At 42.8% G+C, this 23962-nt stretch overlaps 1 protein-coding gene across 2 annotated transcripts in view; it reads left to right on the top strand.

The window, feature by feature from the left end:
* The window catches only part of MCF2L2 (MCF.2 cell line derived transforming sequence-like 2), a 154286-nt gene that overhangs the window by 127092 nt on the left and 3232 nt on the right, over positions 1-23962 (top strand). The window contains exons 22-33 of one of the 2 annotated variants that reach the window (XM_066325798.1): positions 580-801; positions 2068-2160; positions 2554-2632; positions 5690-5762; positions 8803-8912; positions 12762-12857; positions 15422-15511; positions 17620-17691; positions 19369-19455; positions 21502-21620; positions 22162-22274; positions 22917-23020. In XM_066325798.1, coding sequence (XP_066181895.1) covers positions 580-801; positions 2068-2160; positions 2554-2632; positions 5690-5762; positions 8803-8912; positions 12762-12857; positions 15422-15511; positions 17620-17691; positions 19369-19455; positions 21502-21620; positions 22162-22274; positions 22917-23020 — 1258 coding nt within the window. The remainder of the gene's footprint in view (positions 1-579; positions 802-2067; positions 2161-2553; positions 2633-5689; positions 5763-8802; positions 8913-12761; positions 12858-15421; positions 15512-17619; positions 17692-19368; positions 19456-21501; positions 21621-22161; positions 22275-22916; positions 23021-23962) is intronic. The other variant, XM_066325797.1, reaches the window with a different exon arrangement.

The following is a 23962-nucleotide window of genomic DNA, read 5'->3' as shown; positions in this document are numbered from 1 at the left end:
TGATTTGCAGATGGTGAACCAAGGAGCTATTGACAAAGCTTGTAAAGACTATTTTGAAACAGGAGGGAATTGCATACCTACATAGCTCTAGGCATTGATCCATGACTTCAGGCATCTAAGCTCTTTCAAGGTTCTGCCCAGGGATGGAGGAAACTTGTACAAGAGTGGAAACTGAAACTAGATCTTCCAGAGTCAAAGCCTTTGTTTGGATACTGGACTGCACTGGGCCTTCCTACTGCCTTGGAGCCAGGAGCCTTGTATTGGGACTAAACCCCAGTTTTTGTCAGGAGAAGCTTCCTCTGAGGTCACCAGAGGGGCCAGCCTGTGCATCACATCCAAAGAGATCCTGAGATGGAGTTTAAATGCTAACTATGAGTGGGGAGACAGACTGGGAATTATGGACATGGAAACGAGTGAGTTTATGGTTATAGGAAGAAACCACACAGGCTTAGCAAGGGGACATGCGCACTCTCCAACACAAGGGATGCCTCTACCTGGAACCTCAAACACCACCAGAGGAAAGAATTTGGCCTGGGACTGCCCTGGTTTGAATGTGATTCTCTTTTCCTTGCTTGCTAGGGAGATGTTGGTGAGCTTGGCAAGCTGTTGATGCAGGGTTCCTTCAATGTATGGACTGACCACAAGAAGGGGCACAACAAGGTGAAGGACTTGGCCAGATTCAAACCAATGCAGAGACACCTCTTCCTCTATACAAAGATGCTGCTTTTCTGCAAGAAACGGGAGGAGAACACCGATGGCCATGAGAAGACAGCTTCATACAGCTTTAAAAATTCATTAAAGGTAAGAAATGCAGTAATGGTGGGAAAGGGAAATAAGCCCACAAGACAAAGATGTTTCCATGAGGGTATTGGAAGAAGGTGCACATACCTGGAGCTGTCTTGCAGCCCTGAGTAAATGACAGCTCCCATTTAGTTTTGGGCTGGAGACAGACGGAGCTGTCTGTCCTGCGACTGCAAATGTGAACCTTGTTCTTTGCACCTGGTATGTTCTTGCCCAACATCCCATAAAGAGAAGCCAGACTGAGTGGACCTGCATCTGTCACTGTTCTGCCTGTGGGCATCCTCCAAGTGCAGCTCTATTGCAAGTTTTACCATTGACACAGTTGAGCAGATAGATACTGTTATATACATACTGATATATTCTGTGACAGTAACAGCTACAGGTGAATCGGTGCAGTAGAAATGCCCTTTTATTTGCAAGGGGGAAATTTCCAGATAGGAGTCAGGACATTTTAAGGTGGGAATCACAAGCAGGCCACATTTTCCCTCTAAGCACATTGGTGTGACACTTGTGACTTTACCAGCTAACACAGATCATCAAGTGTGATGTTCCAAACTTATTACAGAGTTCTCAGACAGGAATTGTAACAGAACCCGATTCAAGGCTTCAGCCAATCCATACAAACATTTCAAGTTTCTTCCTGTAGAGATAGACGGAATGGTGGCATAACACCGTCTAAATCTTTAAATTAATGCTGATGTGAATGCAAACAAGAGGCAAGAACAAATACAGGAAGAAAATGAGAAGCTGGTTAGGAGCAGCTGAACTTCAAAATTATGATTAAGAATTTTTCATTTAGGAAATCTAGAATTATTCTCTTCAGGTTTGTTGGGTCATCTGGATTTGTAGATTGGTCATTAAATCTCACAAAGCCCTATTCCATCCCTCTTCCTCTCCCACCTCAAAAGGTCAATTATGGCAAGTGAAAAAATTTTTCCTAAAACTGAAAATTTTTCAAGGTGAACAAGAGCCAGGATGGGGTTGAAAACTGATCCACTGATCAAGCAATAAAAAAAAAAAAAGAGGATAAATTCATAATCATACATTAGCTTGGGTTAATTTTGAACATTCTTTTCCCCTCTAGCAATCAAAAAGATGGATGACAAATTAGATATTGAGAAATAACATGCTCTGAATTTTACTTTTAATGACTCCCTAAGGTGCCAGAAGCAAACGCAGCCTTTTAAAAATGCTTCTCAGAGGATCAAGTTTAAAGACTATTGATATTTTCCACATTCCATCTTCTTCTTTTCTATTTTGAAATAGATGAGCACTGTGGGCATTACAGAAAATGTAAAAGGGGATAACAAGAAGTTTGAGATCTGGTATAATGGCAGAGAAGAAGTCTATATCATTCAGGTAATGACAATCCTTTTTGTTTCCAAGAGCTAAACTTCCTTTTTGTTTTTAAGAATGTTCACTGTCTGGTACACTCCAGAAACAATAGCCATTGAAAGCTTCATTGTTGTGTAGACACTGAAATGGCCAATTTATTGTGAAAACAGTCATGATTTTGGCTAAAAGAAGAAATAAAGTAATGGGGAATTTCTTAGAATGCTGGGCAGAAAAGCAAGGACAGGACCTTAGATTCATGGTAACTTTTCCATCTTGAGGGGCATCTGCTTTGCTCAAAGCTGGCCACAGTGTTCCAATCCTCAGCAAAACTGAGAGCCAGTGCAGGTCAGGGCAGCCCAGTGATTGGCAGCATGTTTTTAACTGGATCTGCTTTGCTTTGTCCTCTTTCATTCTCAGGCATCTTCTGTTGAGCTGAAGAACACCTGGATTTCAGAGATCCGCAAAGTCCTGACAGGACAGCTGGAAGCATGCAGAGGTAAGGCTCACAGAGCAGCAGCTGGGACTGTGTCCTTCCCTCTGTGGCTGTGTGTGACAGTATGGGGCTGGGACAGGTTACAGTGCCCGCCATCAGTGAAGCCAGCGAAGACCAGCTGGGCAGTTACAGCATTGCTGGGATTTGAAGCAATGCCCTAATCAAAGAAAATTTCTTGGACTTTTATAAATGACATGGATAACTATTTGATTCACAGTTAGTCCAAGGAATGTGGTTTTCCTCTGTTGTCCCTCTCAAGCCAACTCCAGAAGCATCCTTTTACCTCAGCATGTGAGATGATGAGGTCTGCACTCTGTGTCTGCTCACAACACCTGGATCAAAAGGTCTCCTTCCATATCCATGACTGGACACAGCAACTGCTCCTCTGTCCTAGTGTTTGCTTTGTTTTGTTTGGGCTTTGAGGGTTTTTGTTTTAAATTTAGTCACCCACCTCTATGTCAGTTGTCCCACCTTTCCATCTTAGTGACCTCCCTGTAAAACATGGTTGATGACATTTCCCTCTCTCACAAGAGGTGTCACTATGAAGGTGGTTTGAGATGTGTTCAACACTGTGAATGATTGAAGTACCTAAGATAATGGCACCCTTCTCTCTTTAAGATACTGAATCCCAGACAGACAAAATTCCATCAGGTTATTTCAGATAGTAAAGAACATAGTGATGATAGCTATCATGGATGCTATTCTATTTATTGTCTTACGACAGAAAACCCCTGAGACTTTTCCTGGATCTTGGCATTGCTTCTCACCTTGGTCTGTCATTTTCTGCTTCTGTCACACACTCATCTCTCTTTAAAGTAAGGTCAGCAAAGCCTCTCCACCCACATCCTTCAAATTCCAGTCAGGCTTTGTCCAAGGTGGAAACCTGTGCTTTAACTTTAGAGGTCACCTCTGTTTGAATTGTCTGTTTCACAAAGACAATGAGTTCTTACAACCTCCTTAGGTAGAAGGAAACAGTTATGCACATTAGCCTCAGCACTTGAATCCAACCCATAACAATACACTTATTTACAATGTTTACTACTCTGGTCTTCTGTTTCTGATCTTGTCTTCATCCTTTCTCCTTTTTATTCTGAATTTTACTGTGATTAGTTCATAAGGAACTGCTGAGGAAAGACCTTAAGATTTTTGTTAGTGCAGTTTCAGGACTGGGTCTAGAGGCTTTCTGATATGGTTTGTAATATTTACTTCTGAACTATAAAAGCTGGTGTTACTTAGGCTACCACGGAAGAGTTGCTAATGGAGAAAATGTACATATTTAATAGTATAGAGTGCTAGTCCTCCATTTGTGTTTCTAGGCAAAGGAAATTACGCTTGTATGTTATCCAGATGAGCACTTGTGAAATCTCTATAGCGTACAAGACCTATCAGCCAGAGTTACTTTGCATTTTCCAGAGAAAAATATACAGGAATCAAGGCCAACTGAAGCATTTTTTAATTTGAAGTTTGTTTTGTTTTGCCCTAAGATCATACAATTCTAGAATATTTCAGGTTTCAAGGGACCTCAGGACATCACAGTCCAAGGTCCTGCTCAGAGCAGTCAGTTATTGGTCAAACAAGGTTACTCAAGGCTTTATTCAGTCTGGTCTCGAGGCCACCCAAGGGTGACTTTCATCCTACTCTATGAGTATAGTCAAGCTTTCCTTTATTGTGAATCCAGCAGAACAGCAGTCAGAGGGTATAAATTGTATCTCATATGCTATTGCAACTCTTCCCTTTGCCTTTTCCCAAATGATCAGGTGAATCAAACCCCTTACTACAATAACTGGTGTCAGTGGTGTCAGGAAGCACATGCTTTGTCCTGTGCTTTTAAAGTTTCTATTTCTAATGACTCACAAGAGGCCTTAATCCAAGACTGGATATTTTTACAACTGAGCATTGCAATGGGAGAAGGAAGAGGGATAGGATATATTTTTTGTTTGGCTGTTTTTAATGACAGTTGTTAGGACTCGCACGGGGGGTTGGAATGTTGGAAGGAACCAGCTGAGGTGAATGAGTGAGGGGCACAGAAGGTGGCCACAGGATGTGATAAATAGTTTAAAATATGGGTCACTCATGTCCAAATGCTCTGTGTGTGCCCAGTCCTGGCAGATATTGCAGTGAGTGTGGAAGGCTTTGGGCAACACCTTGAGCCATCAACTCCAAAGGACAGAACTGTCTCTTGCAGGCAGAGGAATTACTGATACAACTTAAGGGGTTTATGTAAGGCCATGAAGCAGTTGCCAAACCCAGGAATGGAGCTAATTCCAACTCCCCACCCAGCATGGGCACTTCTACCCTATCAACAAAGCACTTGACTTTACTCTTTCAGTGCTGCCCCATCCCCTTGTCACTTCTCTTTCACTGATAGGAGGTTCATCTTTTTTCAGAGTGAAACAGGCCAGGGATCTCAGCAGTGTGAGAGTTTGAAAGCAGCTCCTTCCACTGCTTCCTCACTTGTCAGTGTCTGACTCTCCTGGCCCTGAAATCCAGGCCCTGAGCAACTGTCTTATAATTTTTCTTCACTCAGCATTTACTGGACAAAGTACAAGTCTGTTGCTACCTTGCAGCCCTGCAAAAAGAGTGAACAAGTGGGATATGAATAACATTTTCTGATTACTGTTTGTCCAGGGTGCGAGCAAAAGCATTCTGCAGAGAGATGGGGTTTCTGCTATGCAGCTGAGTATGCAAAAGGACTGATGGACATGTGTTGCTAAATCCAGAAAAAGCTGTGAGCCACAAAACTTGTATTCTGCGAAAAAGGCCATTATGTCCATTCTCTAGATCCATATCATGCAGTTAGCTGGGAAGAGGTACTGAGGAAAGCGAAGGGAGTAGAGAAAGAAATCTCTTGTGCAGTGAAAAAATGTGAGTAGAAGAGTTGTTTGGTGAGCCAAAAGGTTTCATTAAGACCTTCATATGCCTTTCTCTTCAAGTACAAGCATTCCATTTTGATTGCAGTGGCAGTCAAAATCTCTCCTGTTTCTCTCTCTCACCTTCTACATAAACACAGAAACAACTTACACATTTTGGGACAACTTCTTTTTACTTTCTCTTTAACAGAAGCCAGTCAACTGCACCAAAGAATTACTGAGAGCGTGTATCATGCACCAATGGACTCCTCCAATGCAAGCAGGTAACCACAGCTGCCTTGACATATCAGGGCCATGTTTTGTCTTGCATTTGTGCTTTTGCAGTACATAAATTCTTAGATTTTTGTGTTTAGCTTCCTGGGTATGAATTTACTCATTTGCCTTTGAAGTCTTTAAAGATATATAAATACAGATAAAGATTTGCTGAAGAGAGAAGTAGTATCACAATGCAGAATTAATTTCAAAGATTACCTCAAGTTTAGACAAAAAGTATTGGAACATTTCCAGGATCTTAAATGGACCTGTCAGCAAAGTTTTGTAATGACCCAGTTGCTGGGCAAGTTTAATGTAACTTGGCCTGGGATATCACCATAAAATTTTGGCACCAGGAGATCCCAGGTAACAGCCAGCCTTTGAGAGTTGTACAACTCAATGCAAGAAATATTGAACAGATGTAGTGCTATTAATCCTGCACCATATTTTATCCAAGCTTGGTTAAATTGCTTTGTTTAGGGTTCAAGAGTGGAAATCTTTCAGCAGAACCACCTTGGGGGTAGGAGAAAAATGTTCCAGTAAGATATGAAGTGCAATCACAAAAATGTTTCAGAAGAATCCAGATGTGTGTCCTTCTTATACGGCTCTTAAAGTGAGATTTTCCAGACCAGAATTACAGACAAAATATGTCAACAGAAAATTAACTCCAGAAGAAAGGCCATGTGATCAGCTATTTGTCCTACAGTAGATTAACCAAAGGAAAAATGAAGTGTTTGTTGTCCTCACTCTGCCTATTGTGCCAGAAAAGGAGAGGTCAGCTGCTCCTGCTCCAAATGCTGAGTTTTTATAGGAACAGGAAGAATACAGTGAGTCTTCATGAAAGAACAGTGCTCTGGGCTGTGATGAATGGCCCAAAGGTCAGGGTGTCCCATTATGTGTAATGTGTCCCCCAGAGGAGCAGGGGCAGTGGAATTGGAGCACCAAGCTGGCTTTGCAGTGGTTGATGTGAAATGGTGGATCCCGAGTTCCTCAGGCTGGGGAGCCCTTTCTGCAGCCTGTTCTGGGCTGGAGACAAGGAGGGGAAGAAGAGGCTGGGCTGCCATAGCCACCCTGTGGCACAGTCTGTGCCCATGGCTGACATGACCAGCAGCCCCAGTTGTGAGAGGTGCTGGAGGCCACTGGAGACAGCATTTGCTGAAGATCAGTGCTCTGCCAGCAGACAGAGGCTAATTAATCACTGACATGTTATCTACCCAAGAGACACCTACTCCTGGGTTGCCCGTGTGTGACAGTGACTCACTGTTTGTTGGGAATGTCAAACCTCTGCTGGGACTGTGGGGAAATCTGCAGGATGCTTTCCCCTCCCCAGGGTGTATCTGTTCCATAACAAAGACTGTCCCCTTCGCTGTTTACATGCCACCAACATCACTTGGGACTGCCATTCCATGAGATAAGGCCTGACTTGGGATTGGAGCTGAGGTGTTGGGAAAAGGGACACTTAGAGACAGAGTGCTTAATACAGGCAATTACTGAGAGTCCCTAAATTCTGTTCAATCTATTTCAATTTTCTCTCTCCAAATTCTTCCACAAAGTTCACTGTTTAATCCTAAAATGAGATGCCCTGTGATATCTATTGCTGCTGTATCTCTCTCAAGGGATGGCTGCTGCATTTCATGGATAACGAAATGACCCCTTTGTATTGTTTTCTAATCTATTTAAATATATGAAACTTAAATAGTCTATTGTTCTAACTGCTCAACTATCTGCTTTGTTGGAAGTGACTGCTGCAGTCATACATCCATGTAAAAATATCCTGTGAACATGGATAAACACAAACTCTTGGAATTTGGCTGCAGATGCTGTTTCAGAAAAGCTGGTGTGTTTTCTTGGTGTCTTTCTCACAGCTGTAAATCTTTAACTCTGTCAGCTGCATGTTTCACAGTTATCCCAGCCTAGCTAGGAAGAAAGAGAGGAAAAAGAATAAGGAAATGTGAGTGTGCTTTGGATTTGTTCCTATGTTTATTCTGAGCCCCATTTTGTACCTGACATTAGGCTGCAAAATCACATTTTGATTTAGTACAGGAGGTAACAGAGACCTTGCTAAGTTTCCATCAGAAACAGGTCAGAAGTTCAAATGCAAAACAATGAGTCCTGGACTGCCTTATATATAGAAAAGGTATTAACAGATCTCTAGTGTTTAAAATATTTTTTAGTTTTTAATGATAATTTTGGACCTTCCCTTACATCAGAACAAGCCCTGTGAATGTTAAGTGTAGCAGTTCACGTGTTAATTGTTAGCAGCAGTTTAATTGCTGACATATGTCAATAACAAGCACTTTAGCAAAGTGTATTTCAAATGTGTAGATACAATGATTTGTGTGGTGCAGTCTGCCAAAGATAACAGTCAAACACTCAAATTAAACCACCAGACATTTGCAAAACAAGGAGGGTAAGAACCACAATAAAACCTTGCAGCATGAATGTTCTACAAACCTGGGACAGGGGCATTGGTCCCATTACAGACCCAAGGCCAGTACCTGGGCAGGTTTGTCAAGTGGATCCTCCCCTTTGTGATTCAGCTGCAGATTGATGTTCCACTGGGATTCATGTTCCAAAAAGCAGAAGAAACAGAACTTGGGAAAGCCAATAAATTTATATGTTGCTCTATGCATGTCATGACCTCTACATGGCCATCCAGTATCCATTTCTCTCCTGGAGACAGGTATATTTATGCTGCAAAAGATGGAAAATCTGGATTATCTTTCCTTAGCTGGCTTCTTGCTCCAACCTTTCAAATCTGTTGTACTTGCAAAAAAGAACTTGTGCAGACAACCAGCTTGTTTCTACATTTTCCCCTTCTCTACTCTGATGAGTCACATCCCTCACTGTGGTGTGGAGAGGAGGCAGGATGGGTTTTTTCCACCATACATGCCTGCACAGATGCAGACTGTTTTAGCACACAGCATTTTAAAACCAACCCTTTGTTCGTTAGGCTTCCATGTCTGAGGGTAAAAAAGAATGCTTAGTGCTCAGTGCTTTATTAGATGCTAACCAGGGATGTTACTATTTTTGTATTTCTTTTGTCCCAAGGTATAGCAGGAAGTCATCAAGTATATATGAAAACAAATCTGAGACATCAAATGTGGATGCATCTAACAATAAAAACAGGAATTCCAGTCCCAGCGCCAGACAAAAGAGAGGTAGGGGTTCTGACAGAGACTTTGCTTCCTAAGGGTAATAGTTTTATATTTGCATGTATTTCTGGAGTTTGATGAAGATACTTTAAATCTACGTTGTTTTAACCCAACATCAAAAAACCAATGCTACAAAGCTGGATGACTGTACCATGAAAATTTGTGAGCACCAAAAGGCATTACCCATTCAGGGGTGTTAAGTCTGAGTTTTGATGCTTTATAGTGCTCTTTATACAACTTTTGTTGTTTAAAAATAGAACTTAGGGGACAGTAGCATATGTCTTTTAACCTTCTGCATCCTGGTGAAATTGATTTCTAGGCATATTTAATTTATTTTTTTTTCCTTCACACTTTATTAACTGATTTCTTTGCTTTAAGTCAAGGAGAGGTTTTTGCCTCTTGTGTGTATATCAGTTCTCCTCAGGTGTACAGTAAATAAACCCACAGGCAGTCACAGAAAGTCCCTCCATTATTTGAGGCCAGAAGTACAATAGATCTTCTATACAAGAGAGGTTAAAATAAACACTATAAAGAAACTGAATCTCATCTGACACTAGCAGGAACAAAAAAATCTTTTGACAGAAGTTTCTTTTTCAGGCAGTGTTTCTTAATTTTGGACAAAGAATTTTCTAGTAATATGAAAAAAGAAAATTGTGATGTCTTAAGAGATTAATGCCCAAATGAGGCATAACGTAACAGTCCCTTTATAAATAAAGATAGTAAAGAAGAAAATGGAATATCTCTCTTGGAAAAATTGGCTATTCTCCAAAAGATTTTTCATTGCATTAGGTTTTCATGCTGGGAAAAATAGTTGTGGAGTCTTCATTAAAAACCCCAATCTTAAAACTTTATTTCAGTAAAATTTTGGGGTTTTTTAAATTAAAAAAAGTGGAAAACTAGCTTTTCCTTTTCAATTTATAAACCCTTTAGAAAAATCCAGGAAGATGACTGATGTTTTCTAACTGTCCAGCTAACTCAAGAGTGTGGGAACTGGGATCACATTCCGTGCTAATTGTCATTCTTGTGTCTTCTGCTTTCCCATGAGCAGCTCCTCAGGGCTCTGGCTGAGATCCCACTGGCTCAGCCCAGAGCATCCTCATCCTCCTCCTCTGGTGGGTGGCGCTTCCTGCAGGGCTGGGCAGTGAGTCCATTCTTGTTTGGAGATTCGAGTGTCCTGTGCATCCTGAGTGGCAAACCTCGCTCTGCAGAGCCAGCAAAATGCTCTCCAGCTCTAGATATCCCACCAAAACTCGAGTTTGTGTCCCTGTGAGGCACCTAAGGCTGGGGCTCTGCGGGCGGCTGAACTCAAAAACGTCCCAACACCCAGCACAGAGCCTGGGGCTCTGCCAAAACTGTCTCTTTTGTGCCACCTACTGCGTGTAAATGCTTCCAGTATCGGTGTTGTTAATGTGAGCACAGATTATTTTCAAATATTGGGGAGTTTCTGCAGTACAGAAGGGGAGGGTACTATTGACAAGTTATTTCAGTTTCAGTATTCTTACTGATAAGTGCCTGTGGCAGAATTTTCTACATGGAAACCAGTGTTTTCTGTTGACCTGACTGGTGGAGTCACTGCCTTGAAATAAAATGGGAGCAAATCCTGTCTGACTGCCCTGCTCAAAGCAGGGTCAGCTGCAGCAAGTTGCTCACAGCCATGTCCACTTGGGTTCTGAACAGCTCCAAGGACTGTGACTCCATAATTTTCACGAGGACACTGTCCTAGGTTTAACCCCTTTCACAGTAAAAAGGGTTTTTCTCATTTTTAAATGGAATTTCCCATATTTCAATTTGTGCCCATTGCCCCTCTCATACTTTCACTGGCTCCACTGAGAAATATCTGGCTCCATCTTCTTTGTTTTATAAGATCCTCCTGAGCCTTTTCTTCTACTGGCTGTGCAATCACAGCTCTTTCACTCTCTCCTCATGTCAGTTATCACAGACCTTTAATGATCTTCGTGGCCTTTCAGTGGATTTACTCGAGTACGCCCATGTCCTGAGGAGCCCAGGGCAGCACTGCAGGAGTGTCACTCTTGTGCTGAGATGAGGGGAATCATCACCTCCCTGGAGCTGCTGGGACAGCTCTGCCTGATGCAGCCCAGGGTGCTGTTGGCTTTCTTTGCCACAAGTATGCATTGCAGGCTCGCGTTCAACCTGTTACCCATCAGGACCTGGTTCTCATTATGTTTGGAAATCGTTTCCAGGGTTTTTTGGTGTATCTGCAGAATGAAGGAAAAGGTTTGAAATAACTCAGGTGGAGACAACATGACTTTAGAGACCAGTGTCTAATGCTTTGCTGGTGCTGAGAGGCTGTGGGGACTTGTGAAATGCAAAGAGGTCCCTCAGTGAAATGATTCAATTGCAGAGCTGAAGAACTAACACAAGAACCCACCCCTCTGCACATGCACTGCTCTACTCCCTGTGGGACTCTGATAATTAAATGCTATGGATATTCTTGCCCTAAGAAAACAGAAAGTAAATATATTTTATACACCAGTTTTTTAATTCTTCATAAGCAACAGTATCTGTACAAAGATTTGCTGGCAGTGGGAGCAGCCATGGCAGGGAATGGCCAACACTGACTGTCTGAAAGCCAAAGGCAGCCCCACAGCCAAAGCCACTGCTTGGGAGCAGCTCCTCACCAGATGCACCTGCCTGGCCCAGAGCTGGCACTGGGCACTGGGTACAAGGAGCTGAACCACAGTGACATAATTCTTCTGTGTTGTTCAAATCTGTTCATCTCCCACCCACCTATGCATGAAGGCACCTCAAATCCTGGATTATCTTGGCTGCAAATCAGGAAGTGATGGGATGCACTTTCCTTTGGAAGCACGGCTTGTCTGTCTCTTACTTGTCTGTCAGTGTGGATTCACTGCCTCTTTGTGTTCCCTTTGTACTTTTGGTCTTCATTTGTCCCTCTAAAGATTTTCATGTGACAGTGTATGAAATAAAGAGGAGGAAAATCTGTTGGTTAAATCCCAAGGCTCAGAACCAGGTACCCAACCCATGGGTTTTTTCCTGCTCCTTTGCCATAAACCTTCTGGCTGTTATCTGCCCACACCATGAAAAGAGCAGATGGAGGATATGGCAGGAATGCCTGGATCTGGGGGTTTGATCTAGGTCCACCTGTGTCCTGCAATGTGAGTAACTGAGTATCTTTCAAGCCCAGAGCCTCAGGACCTCGATCCATCTGTGAGTGATCTCGGCAGAGGCAGCTGTCAGACAGCATGGCTCATTATTCATGCAGGAGTCTGGCATGTGAGCTTTGCTGGCATGGCATCCTTACATCCCAGCAAATCAGGAGATTAATTGCATGACTCTCTGCTGGCTTCAGAGGCTTTAGAAAGGCTTCAGCAGGTAAGGCTGAAGGTACACCAGCCACAGGGCTGGTAAGGGCAGACCCTTCAGTGCCAGTGCTGGATTGCAGGGGTGGAACTGCTCTCAACACCTGCATGTCCTGCACTACAAGGCTTCTTCTCTTATTTCTCCCTACAAGTCGCTGTTCCAACCAATGATATGTTTCCATAATAGAAGACACTAGCTTGCTGCTAAATTGTATTTTCCTTTGATGAAAGCTACCTCCCTTCACCTGTTATTCTTTGGTTTTGTTTCTGTTGTTGTTCTCCATTAAAACTCAGTGAGCCAAACTCAACCCACAGGCTCTGTTTGGTTCAGCTGGTTTACTCACCCTGACCTCATGTCACCTTTCTTATTGATTAGCTCTTGCTCAGGCTTGAACTGAATCAAACTTTATTTATTTCTTTTTAGTTGTCACCCAGTGCTAACCTTTCCTTTCCCATGAGCTGAACAGCTGATCCTTCCTTCCTTATTTCTCTTCCCTCTCCCTCTCTCTCCTAGTTGATGCTTCCAGCAGCCTTAACCTTGAGCGCACAGCGCTTGCTAGAAAGCGATTCACATTGCAAGGTCTTTCCAACCGCAGAGCTCCACCCAAAGGTAAAATCACCCATGCAGCATTTGGTCTCAGGCCATCTGTCTCCTGCACTCCCACAGTGTTCTCTCCATCCCATGGTGCCATCCATCACCGTTTCCTAAAGTGCTGCCACATCTCACCCAAATGCTCCTTTGTGGTGCACACAAGTGGCTCCTCTGCTCAAAGACACCGTCACCAAAAATTGCTCCTGCAGCAGCGCTGCCAAGGCAACCTCTGCGTTGGCTGGTTGGGTCTTTTACTGGTGCACAGTGCCAATAACATTTGTTTCCAGTTTCTCTCAAGGATCAAAGTGTGAACTGGTTTTAAATGATCAACTGAACTTCTTTCAGCAGCTTACAGGCTTGAAGAAAAAGAGTATCATATCTGTTGTGCTACATGAGATTTTCATGTGTGAAATTATTCATTGGTTGGACATCTTTGTTTTTTCAAATATTGTTCAGCTGTGGCCTAGTTGGGAACCAGAGTTCTGGAGATCTGGGGTTTTATTCCACTTAATTATTTTATATGACACCGTAAAATGCTGTGTTTTGAGTATTTGTGCATAAATGTTTAGTAGATATCCATGAAGAGAGAACATTGTGAGTTCCTGTGATGGCTGTACAAGGAAGAGACTTTAGAGGAAAGAAAAAAATGTGACTAGAAATTAAATTGAATGACTACTTACAATCACTTTATGAAAAGATACTCTAGTTACTCCCTTTGTTGTTTTTGTGTGGCTTTTCTCCTGTTCTGATAAATAGTATTTCCTCTGTGAGACAAAGGGTTAGTATGCAGTGATGGAGAGGGTGAGCATCAAAGGAGGAAGAACCAAGATGAAAGCAGAAAAGCAGAAATACAGAAACATTAAATTATAATGCGATAAAGTAAACCAGAATGCACCAAGAATCAGCACTGCTGTAAGATTCCAGCTACAAGATTAAGGTTGCATGTGGTAGTGAGATCCAAGGTGGACAAACAAAGTTCAATGTCTGAATATAAAAATAAGTGGGTTTAGATCTTGTGACTCAGGAAAATCAGTGAGAAAACACAGATTTCAGAAATAATGCTGCAATTTTTGCAAGTTTAGATCTACAATTTTGTATGGGGCCTTTTCTTTATCTGAGTTTTTCTTGTCATATGAAATGTCTTGCCTTGTGTTCAGTGTTCCAGGCAGCAAAGCACAACTCAGGAGAACTCATACCCCCTCAGCTGTAGGTGCTCTGAGTTCAAAGCCTTGCTGGGTCTGGGTGCTTGAAATTCCTGTGGAACAGCTCTCACATAATGTCCCATTTCACTCTGGTGCTGATCTGCTGCTGACCTGCTCCTGGCCAGAGGGAGCTGCTGGCAGACAGCTGGGTGGCCAGCAGAGTGTGGTCATTCCCCAGGCAAAGCTGTCAGCACTGCACGGGCTGGCTGCTGAGGCAGATTGGAAGCTGGGAGAAGCAAACAGGGAAGTGTCTGCAATCAGCTTGTCCTGCTCCTGAACACTTTGTCTAAAGGTTTTCGTTACTGGCCATGGGGAAGGATGGTACTGATCTAAGTGTACTTTGGATCAGACCTGCTGAACCAAATCAGTGTCTGTTCCTTTCCAGAGCACATAAAAAGGAAGGTCTAAACAACGTAATACCCCAGCTAACTAGGGTGCAAACAAGATTGGGTATCAACTGGCAGTGGAGCGTGGATGCTCAGAGAAATGCTGAACTGCCTAGGCTGGATACGACAGGCTGGAAAATGTTGTATATAATACTTTTGGTGTTTTAGTCAAAAAAAGGCTCTGATGTCTGGAGAAGAAACTTCAGCATCCTGCACTCCATCAGTGCAGACATCCCTGGGGCAGCCTCCCAGAGCTGGCACCAAAGTGCATCCAAGTCCACACTCAAAGCATCCTTCATCTCCCCACTCTTGGGTCAGCATTAGCCATCCTGGCTTGCAGAGCCAAGTTCATATTCCTTGGGGTGGGCACGACTTCAGCACATCTCACAGTGCAATGTGGGGACGCTGTGTCTTTACTCCTGAGCAGACTTAGAGAAAAGGCAGGATGCTAAATAAGGAAACAAAAGAACACTGTGTAGCCTTCATTTTCTCCAAGCTGGTTTGCACTGTTAAAGATGAAAGCAAGGAGAATGTTTTCAGGCATTCACACAGTTAAATTTTAGAAATGACAAATGTGAACTCCAAACCATTCATGCTTGTTTTTCAGTGTATTTTGGTCAGTCATCATAGAACAAGAAGTTCAGTGTCTAAAATGATCCAAACCTCATCTGTAGACACACACCCCATTCCATGCTCATTTCTCTGTGTTTTGTAGCTGTACTTGGACACTAGTTGGCTGCTAAAATAATAATTTGCATAAGTCTCTTTTCTGAAGTATTAAAATTGGTGCAATTGCAATTGCTTTGAAAATATGTTCATAATAACACTTTCTGTGCTTCTCACCTTGTTGAAGGTATTTTTCCTGTCTGTTTTAGAGGAGCAACCTTTCTTTTCTTTACCCTTTTCCAGCTGCTGCTTTGCTTTGAACACCTTTTACCCTCAGTGCTTATTAACCTCTAACCCTGCCCTGCATTGCATCTGTCTGTTCTCCCAGATCCAGAGTCTAAGGACAGAGAAGTTACCCGTCGCTTTTCCCTAGCCTCCTCCATCAGCACCACAGTTAATGCTTCTGCTGTGACCAAAGGTACTGTCATGCTGCTTGCTTAGCCCCCCTCTCCCTGCCTGCTGCCCAACACATTCACTGCCAAATGCTGCTCACAGGGTGAGTACCTCAGGCTCAGTTTGTACTCTTCCAGTAGAAGAAGAGTCAGAACCAGTGTAACACCTGCAGGGAGGCAGCCCAGGACATTTTGAACATGTGCTGAGCCACGCTGCCAACACACAGAATGACTCTTCCCAGTTTCTCTGTTGTAGGCTTCAAAAAGTACTGCTGGTGTCCAATGGAAACTGGATTAATTTTTGGCTGATGTGGGGTTAGGTTTCTTACTTCTCCCTGGTTTGGATTAACTGATGTTCAGTTGAAATTATTTCTCTGTTTCCTTAAAGCTCTTTAGGATTTTTGCTTTCAAGAAGTAGAGAATCTCCTTGCATAGCAGATGTCAGATATCAAGAAAGCCTGAAATCAACCCACAACCACAGGAGCAATAGATGCCAGTTTTAATCATGTTTAGCAATATCACTGTTATGATTAGAAACTAAGTTTGCAGACAGATTTTTGTATGTGTAAGGGACCTGGGTGCAGAATGCAATGAACTCCATCCAGTTTGTGTGGGAGCTTAAGGAAGCTTTATTTATGTGCTTTATTTAGCTTTAGAAAAGGCACTTTTACAAAATATAAGTTACTGTATTAGTGCCTAGATTTAAACTCAAAAGCAACCCATGCATTTAGGCAAGTTGATTGTGTTGAAAATCAGTAGGATTGTGGGCACATATGCCTATGTGTCAGGGACAATTTTGACAACAGAACACGTGGTCTTACATGGAATTGTGAATATACTGCCTTTTGGCAGTTCCTGGAACAGACTGGAGGAACTGATGTGCAAGGTTAAGATTTTCAGGGCAATTCACAAATCAAAATAAAAGGAAAAATGGCAGAATTAATTTGTATAAAAATCTTTATTCTATACTTGTCAGGAAGAAAGTTGCTCACTATCTGTTGCCGTCTCAACAGCTGTGAAGGATATGAGCCACATCCTTGGCTGCAATGAGGTTGTCAGGGAATGAGGGCACAGTGGGTTTGATGGGCAGAGGAAGGATGTGATAGTCTCACTACCTTTAAATGTTTCTTTGACAGCACCTTTAGACCACAGCATTGGAACATCCTCACATGGAAGTCATGAGCATAGCACAGGAGAAAAGGTTATTACAGCTTTTTGCCCTCAGCAACAACTCAGAAATACATGATCACTTGCTAAATTATGGGAAGACTGACTTATTTCCTAATAATTATTTTCAAAGCTGGGGAACAGAAAGAAGTTGCGCATATGTACAAAGGAAATGGGCAACCAAGGGTTGCTCTTTAGTGTGGTTTATCAAAAAGAGCATGTATGAATTGCAATGAAAGTTAGAATTTGTTACAGTTTCATACCAGAAAGTCCTGTCCTAGAATCCTGTCTGCCAAAAGACTGTTGGCAATCTCTTGAGATACTGAGAAGGCTACTTCTTCAATGCTTTTCAGAAAACAGAATCAGTGCTTTTCAATTAAATGTTTTATTTACAGCATCTGCTTTAAGAAAATATCTGATAGGACAAAAGAACTGAAGCCTGAGTGTTGTCCCAGCCTCAGCCCAGATGCAGATCCAGCCAGGGTGTTGTGGTCATCACTTCTGAGGCTGCAGCAGCTGCTGTGTCTGATCCTCACTCCTGACAGTTCGGCTCCCCCCACATGTGCAGTCAGGGCACAGGAGAGGCGCTGCACATGGGCCTGTGGCCGGTGTCCCCCACGTCTGTGGGTCAGAAGGGTTGGCTCTGTGGGCTGCCAGGGTGAAGGCTGAGGCTGCGGGTCTGGCTGCCTTAGTGCCATCTCCTGGGCAAGAGTGAGAGGAACATCTGTGAGACCTGAAGGGAAGCAGATTCTTTTGCTGTGATCTCTCAATGTCTTTTGACAAAAGGGGTCTGTTTCCTATGCACTTTGCAGAAGTGTGTATCTTCACCACCCAGAACCTAGGAATTGCTCATTCTTCTGGGTGAAATTAGAAGTGTTGTGTAGTTGTTAGTGTTTTCAGATGACAGGAAAGCAAGTTTCTCCTTTAACAATATTTACAGCCTTGTGACTCTGTAAACTTCACACAGGTCCCCTTGTTCCTGCAGTTAAAGTCAAGAGACACGAAATAAAGAGTGACCCAACTCCCCTGGGGTTTGAAGGTAGGAGTATTTCCATCCTGCATGAAAACCTCGTTTGATATTATTCACTGAATTCACATCTCATCACAGCTGGTGGATGACACTGGAGTCCATTAGGGGGTTGGGGTCAGTTTATCTGCATAATTGGCATAAAGACAGCTTTGTCCTGTCCCCTGCACTCATACTTACCTAGGCATGGGCATAAATTAAACCCCCAGTTCTCTGCCTGTTTTGGAAGTAAAGCTCTAGACTGTCAGCTGGATCTGGATTTTTTGCCTGGCTCTGCCTCCCTCGATAGGGAGCAGCCAGCAGGGAGCCAAGGGGCTACTTTTCACCATCACCTGCAGTCTGGCCACTTGCATCCCTCTTCCCTTGTTAGTTTCTGCTCCTAATGAGAGAAGTAGGAGCCATGTGCATGAAGACTACAGGGGAGGCTAGACTGTGCATTAATAGCCATTTCAGGTGCAGTGTTTCATTTCAGACAAGCAGAATTTCCACCAGTTTGTTGCAGCAGATTCATAAATTACTGTTTAACAAACAATATCAAAGTGTTAAATTGGGATGCTGTTCCTCAGCCACTGGAAGTTCACCAGCTTCCACTGTCAGCTTTCCTCTTTACCTGACCAATTTGCCTTAGGGTGACACAAGGAGCCAGGTACCTCTGCTGCAGGACAGGCAGGAGAGATGTGGGCTGAGGAATCCCTTCATAGCATTGTGTTGCTCTGCACAAAAACTTGCTGGGAAGAGCTGATGAACAGGTCAGTGATGGAATTGGTGAAATATCAGAGCTATCTCCCATGGCACTACCAGCAGAAGAAGAGACTTGAACAGAGAGGCTGAAAGAAACAATTCAGAGGCACCAGAAGTAGTTTTGCTGTTTGCAGAATTATTTTCTTTTGCCAGTGACCCCTGGCACTATGTTTAGAACCATCCTGGCACCCAGCACCAGAGTTTCCCAAAGTGTGGGGTTTATGCCTTGCTGTCCTCCCTGACAGATGCCCAATGTCAGCATCCCCTGTGTTGCAGAGGCAGGGGAGATTTCAAGGTGCAAGAATTATCTGCAGCACAGAACTGACTTGCTGCTCACAGGTTAAAAGCAAGGTACTGCTGCACAGCATCCCTCAGCAGACTGAATATCTTTAAGTAGGAAACAATGAACATTATCACCCCTTTACCAGAAGATATTGCAGCTATTGCCAGGGCTCTGATTGGGGTCATAACACAAGTGATCCCTCCCAAATTCTATTGCATTCGTCAAGAGTGAAATCATTAATATCTGGTCTCCCTGGTCCCTATTTAGCTGCTGTATGGATTAGGATCAAAACCATAAATTATCACCTACAAAATTATTTGAAATGCTGCAAGGAAAATATGTTAAAAATGGGTAAGGATGCTGTAATGAAATAGAACACTGCACTGTTCACTCAGCAATTATCTTCCTTAATTAACATCAATACTTCTGTTTGATTCATTTCACTGTTCTCTGTCCTTCTCAGACCTACAGTTTTTCTGTGGAATGCTGCTGTCCTTTCACTCATTTGTGCTGGTCATGTGTCTCCTCTTTTATAACTATTGGACCCCAGTCCACCTGTTTGTTAAAGAGACTGTCAGTTGCAGAGGTGATGCAGGAATTCACTTTGTACTGGTTGTCTGGTCACTATTTCACCTTGAAGACACAAATTGTACTTCCTGTCACAGATGCTTTTGAGAACACCATTTTGGCCCAGACTAAATGTAATGCTGATTCCACCACGAGATCCGTACCTAGATCTGCTTCACAGACAGGTAAACAAAATTATCTGTAAACTCAATTTGAGAGTGCAAACTAAATTTATGGTAATATTTACTCTCTTTATTATAAGGAGAGTTTTCTCTTTTGGTGAATATAATTTCCCATCAAAACAATGAAAGAACAAGCCTGGATCACTAGCTTAGAAACAATGCCCCAGATTCTGGTTTTCTGAGGTCAGGATAAAATAATTCTTTTAATTGAAAGCAGAGAGCTCAGAATTTGATCTGTCTTATTTTATAAGAATTAAACATGAGAAACAAGCTGTTTCTTAGTCTCTGAAATTAGAATAGTGAATTGTATGGAAGAGGGAGGCTCATGCATGTATTTGTAAGGAATTCTTGCTGGTGAGGTTTCTAAATGACAGTGGCAAAAGACTGTGGAAGCTCTGTTGAATGGGGTAGAGGGATATCTTTTTCTCTTGGTGTTTGTAGTCCAGAGTGTGAATTTGAACTAAAATATCAGTAGCAATTGGAAGTTAATTAGAACCAGCATATTCTTATATGTTTAGACCTTTGTTAGTATTGCTGGTGTGAATAAACTGGTACAGGACAGTATCCCTTCAGTGGCTGCTTTACACCTTCAAAAGTACAGATGACCAGACCATACCTGTGGGGTGACAGCTGGGGCTGCAGTTCTGCTGGAAGAAGGTCCCTGTGTCCATGTAACTGGGTTGCAGTTGCTGAAGCAGACAGTCCCTGGGTGGCAGAAGGGTGCATGGCCATGTGTTACACCAACCAGTGCTTGTAGCAGGGAGGATGTGCATGGGGCAGGATTAAATAAACCAATTAATAAACCTGTTTCTCCCAGGTCAGGTCACTTTTCTGTTTACTGCCTGAACTGCCTGGCTTGGGTTTTGTATTGTCTCAGGCCAGGTTTTGGTGTGGGTTGAGAGTGCTGGGATGTTCACATTCCCACTGTGTGAGCATCTGTTTCCATGCCTTGTGGTCAGAACTTTGCCTTGTTGGGAGCAATAGCCCAAAGGATGTAAAGAACTTGGTTCAGCATCTGCTCAGCCCAAGACCCTGTGAATCAGCTAATGCCCAGCAGGTACATTAATTAGGAAGGCACATGGTAAGTTGACTGACTCCATTCAGCTTGTATCTGTCAGGGCTGCAGAACCATTTTGCAGATGCAAAGTCTGTTTCCTCTGAGCTGGACTGTAGTCACCCCCATCCCCATCAGAAAAGGGGCAGGCATCAAGTGCAGGAAAGTGCAGATGATGGTTTCCATCTGCACAAAAAAGCCTGAGCTACCTTTGCACCATGGGAGCCTCAGGCGGACAGGTCTTACAAGGCTCAGCCTCAGCGTCCCTCAGGAAACATCCTGTGTATATGTCTTTTAGGTAAAGAGAGACTGGCTGTTGAGCTTGGGCTGGAAATCTCCCACTGAGTCCATTCCAGTGGGTTGGGGTGGTTCTGGTCAAAATCATGCACTAAGACAGGTAACAGCACAAAGATGACTGAGATCTCTCCTCACTCCCCTGACTGTCTTTGTGCCTTGCTGTTTACTCTCTCCCTTCCCTGCACTGCAGCCTGCTCCATGGTATAGTCTTGTAAATTGCTCAGGTGGTAATATCACCTTGTGGTGAGATGGAGATAAGAAGTCAACCAAAATTCCATGGCTTTTTCCTTACATGTGGAGGTAAACTGGAAACTGAATGATCATGGCCTTCCAAAAGTCATGTCAGCACAAGTTATCATTTGCTCTGCAGGAAGATTCCTGGTCCTTGTTTTTGGTACCTCCTGAGCTGAAGGGATTGAGCAATGCTGAGCACTGGAAGTATCCATGGGTATGAACACTGCAGCCACACACGCTGCTCTCACACCAGGGACAGGGAGTGGTACAGGCTTTTAGAGAAAGAATAATGGCTGTGGCATAATTTTTATGGCAAAACCATGGAATAAGCTATAAAGAAGTACCAGCAATTTGGTAAGTGGAAGAGTGGGAAGTGAACCTGCGATATTTATTTTACTAAGACTGATTCTCAAAGAGGCTAATGTCTGGTAGCTAACTCTTTCTGGTTTATCTCTTTCCAAAAGGTTGGCCCAGCAGACAAATGCCTTCTCTAGACACATTTGAAGATTTCGAAGCTATCCCTTCCAGCATGGATGAACTCTCCAACTCTTCTGATTTGGAGGAAGAGACCAACCCAAACAATGTAATTGCTTTTTAAAATTACACTGCCCTTTCCCAGCACAACTTTCTCCTCTCTAAGGATCACAATGTAACCTGCAAATTTGGGTTCATACCAGCCTTAAATCCATGGATGTGTGGAAATACAGAAAATGGAAATTTGATCCGAGGTGTTGGAAGATTATTACAAAATTTTGTTGATCAGGATGAGGATCATAAAAAGTCACCTATACTTGTAGGCTGTCACTTTGCCTGCTACAAAAGTGAGAGAAAACTCTGAGTCTTTAAAAAGTAATTTCAGACTTTTCCAGATAACTTCACCTAGTGTCAGAAACACAATTTTTTAATCAGAATAATGGCTGGTGGGTTAAGCCTAAAGTTTAAATTCAGAGAACAGATCTATCCAAATTTTGATTAATATTTAACCTGGACATGATAAACCACAATAGCCTACAGAAGAAATCTCTGCCAGCTTGAAATGCCTAATTCAGTATTTAACTAAAATCTCTAGCACAGTGTTCTTTCATCCACGGTGATTGTATTGTGCCTTGTTTCATTCATTTTAGGGGAACAATCTCTTCCGGGTCGAAGGCAGTTTTGACAGCTGTTTCCCAGATTCTCTTACTCTTGAGGATGGAGATTTAGTGCAGTTTGTGCAGGAAGGAGAGAATGGTCAATGGTGAGTATGGCAGAGAAACAGAACTGGACAGGTAGGACAGCCATAACCTCCTGGAAAAGATGGAAAATATTCAGAATAATGTCAAAGTCTCTTCAAAAGCAGCCCTTAAAAACAAAAGAGTCTAGGAATGGTGGGGGTGCTTCCAAACAGAGATCTTAAGGGCACAGGAACACACTGTCCCTGTGTGCCGAGGGAAAACTCTGAGTCTTTAAAAAGGTAATTTCAGACTTTTCCAGATAACTTCACCTGGTGTCACAAACACTATTTTTTAAAATCAGAATAATGGCTGGTGGGTTAAGCCTAAAGTCTAAATTCAGAGAACAAGTCTATCCAAATTTTGATTAATATTTAATCTGGACATGATAAAACACAATTGCCTACAGAAGAAATCTCTGCCAGCTTGAAATGCCTAGTTCAGTATTTCACTAAAATCTCTTGCACAGTGTTCTTTCATCCACAGTGATTGTATATTGATGATCTTGAAGGTCTCTTCCAACCTACTGATTCTGTGATTCTGTATGGATACCTGTAGGACTGCCCTGGGTCCTCTCCCTTCTTCCTTAGTTTAGGAGATAATAGCCCAACATGCACCTCTAAGAAGCACAACCCAGGAAAATTCACTGACTGTTTTCTGAGTTTCAGGTTAGTGAAGAAACTGGTCTCTGAGAAAAGCGACTGGGTTCCCTCCAGTATATTGCAGCCAGCAGAGGGGGACAGTAACAACATAATTAAGAGCAGCAATGCAGGTAATAGAGAAAATGTGTTACTGGTTTGGTGGGTTTTTCTCTATACTGAAAAAGGATGCAATAGTAAAAAAAAAAATAAAATTAATACTTTCTGCATTAAAGTACTTACCTGAGTGCATGTCTGTGCTGCAGTCCCTGGTAACATGGCTAAACTAACCTGAAATTTGGTGCCTGTGTGTCAAACATATTCAGGCACAGCAGCTTTCCTTGGCCTGGATTAATTGTTTTCCCCTGTCTGAGCAGAACTTGAATCTCCCATCTAACTTTTATGGCTATCAGTACTGGCCTCTTTACAGTGAGCCCCAGTGTCTCTTACACAGGGTGTGCCTGCAGAGCAGCTTTGATCCTGGCATGGATAGACTTTGGATGTAGACCAGCATCAGGGCTGTGCTTCTGGCCTAGGTTTGAACACATTAAAATTTCATGAACCATTACTGCCTTCATCATATTTCACAGCTGGCTCCAAAAGGAAGGGCTGCTCTGGCAAGATTTCAGCCAAATCAGCACTAAAAGTCATCCATTCTCAGCTTTGGTTCTGACCTAAGACCCAAACAGGTTGCACTGGAAAAGCTGAATCTGAGCAACTCTGCAGATCAAAGGTTTACAATTCTAGACTAATATTTGTCCATCCTTAAATATAATTTACCAAAATGTGTCCTGCTTTAATTCTGGTAGCAAAAGAAAGCAAAAATTGGCACAGTGTGGGGATCTGCAATGGAGAGTTACCAGCACTTTATTCTGAGTTACTGATCTCTTTTGATGTTTTTGGTCAGTTTGTTCAAGTGGAGGAATCATTTTAGAACCTTAGGATTCTTTGCTGTGGTGTAAAGGGAGTTTGATAATTGCTGCTCCTTCACCTCCACAGCAAGTCAGTTCTCTCCTCACCAGCCCAAATGGTGGCTCTCATTTCACTGGCATGTCCAGCGCTTCAAAAGAAAAACA

This window comes from Sylvia atricapilla, chromosome 10, assembly GCF_009819655.1.
Source record: "Sylvia atricapilla isolate bSylAtr1 chromosome 10, bSylAtr1.pri, whole genome shotgun sequence".
In the NCBI taxonomy this organism is placed as follows: Eukaryota; Metazoa; Chordata; class Aves; order Passeriformes; family Sylviidae; genus Sylvia; species Sylvia atricapilla.
This window is presented reverse-complemented; position numbering and strand designations above follow the sequence as displayed.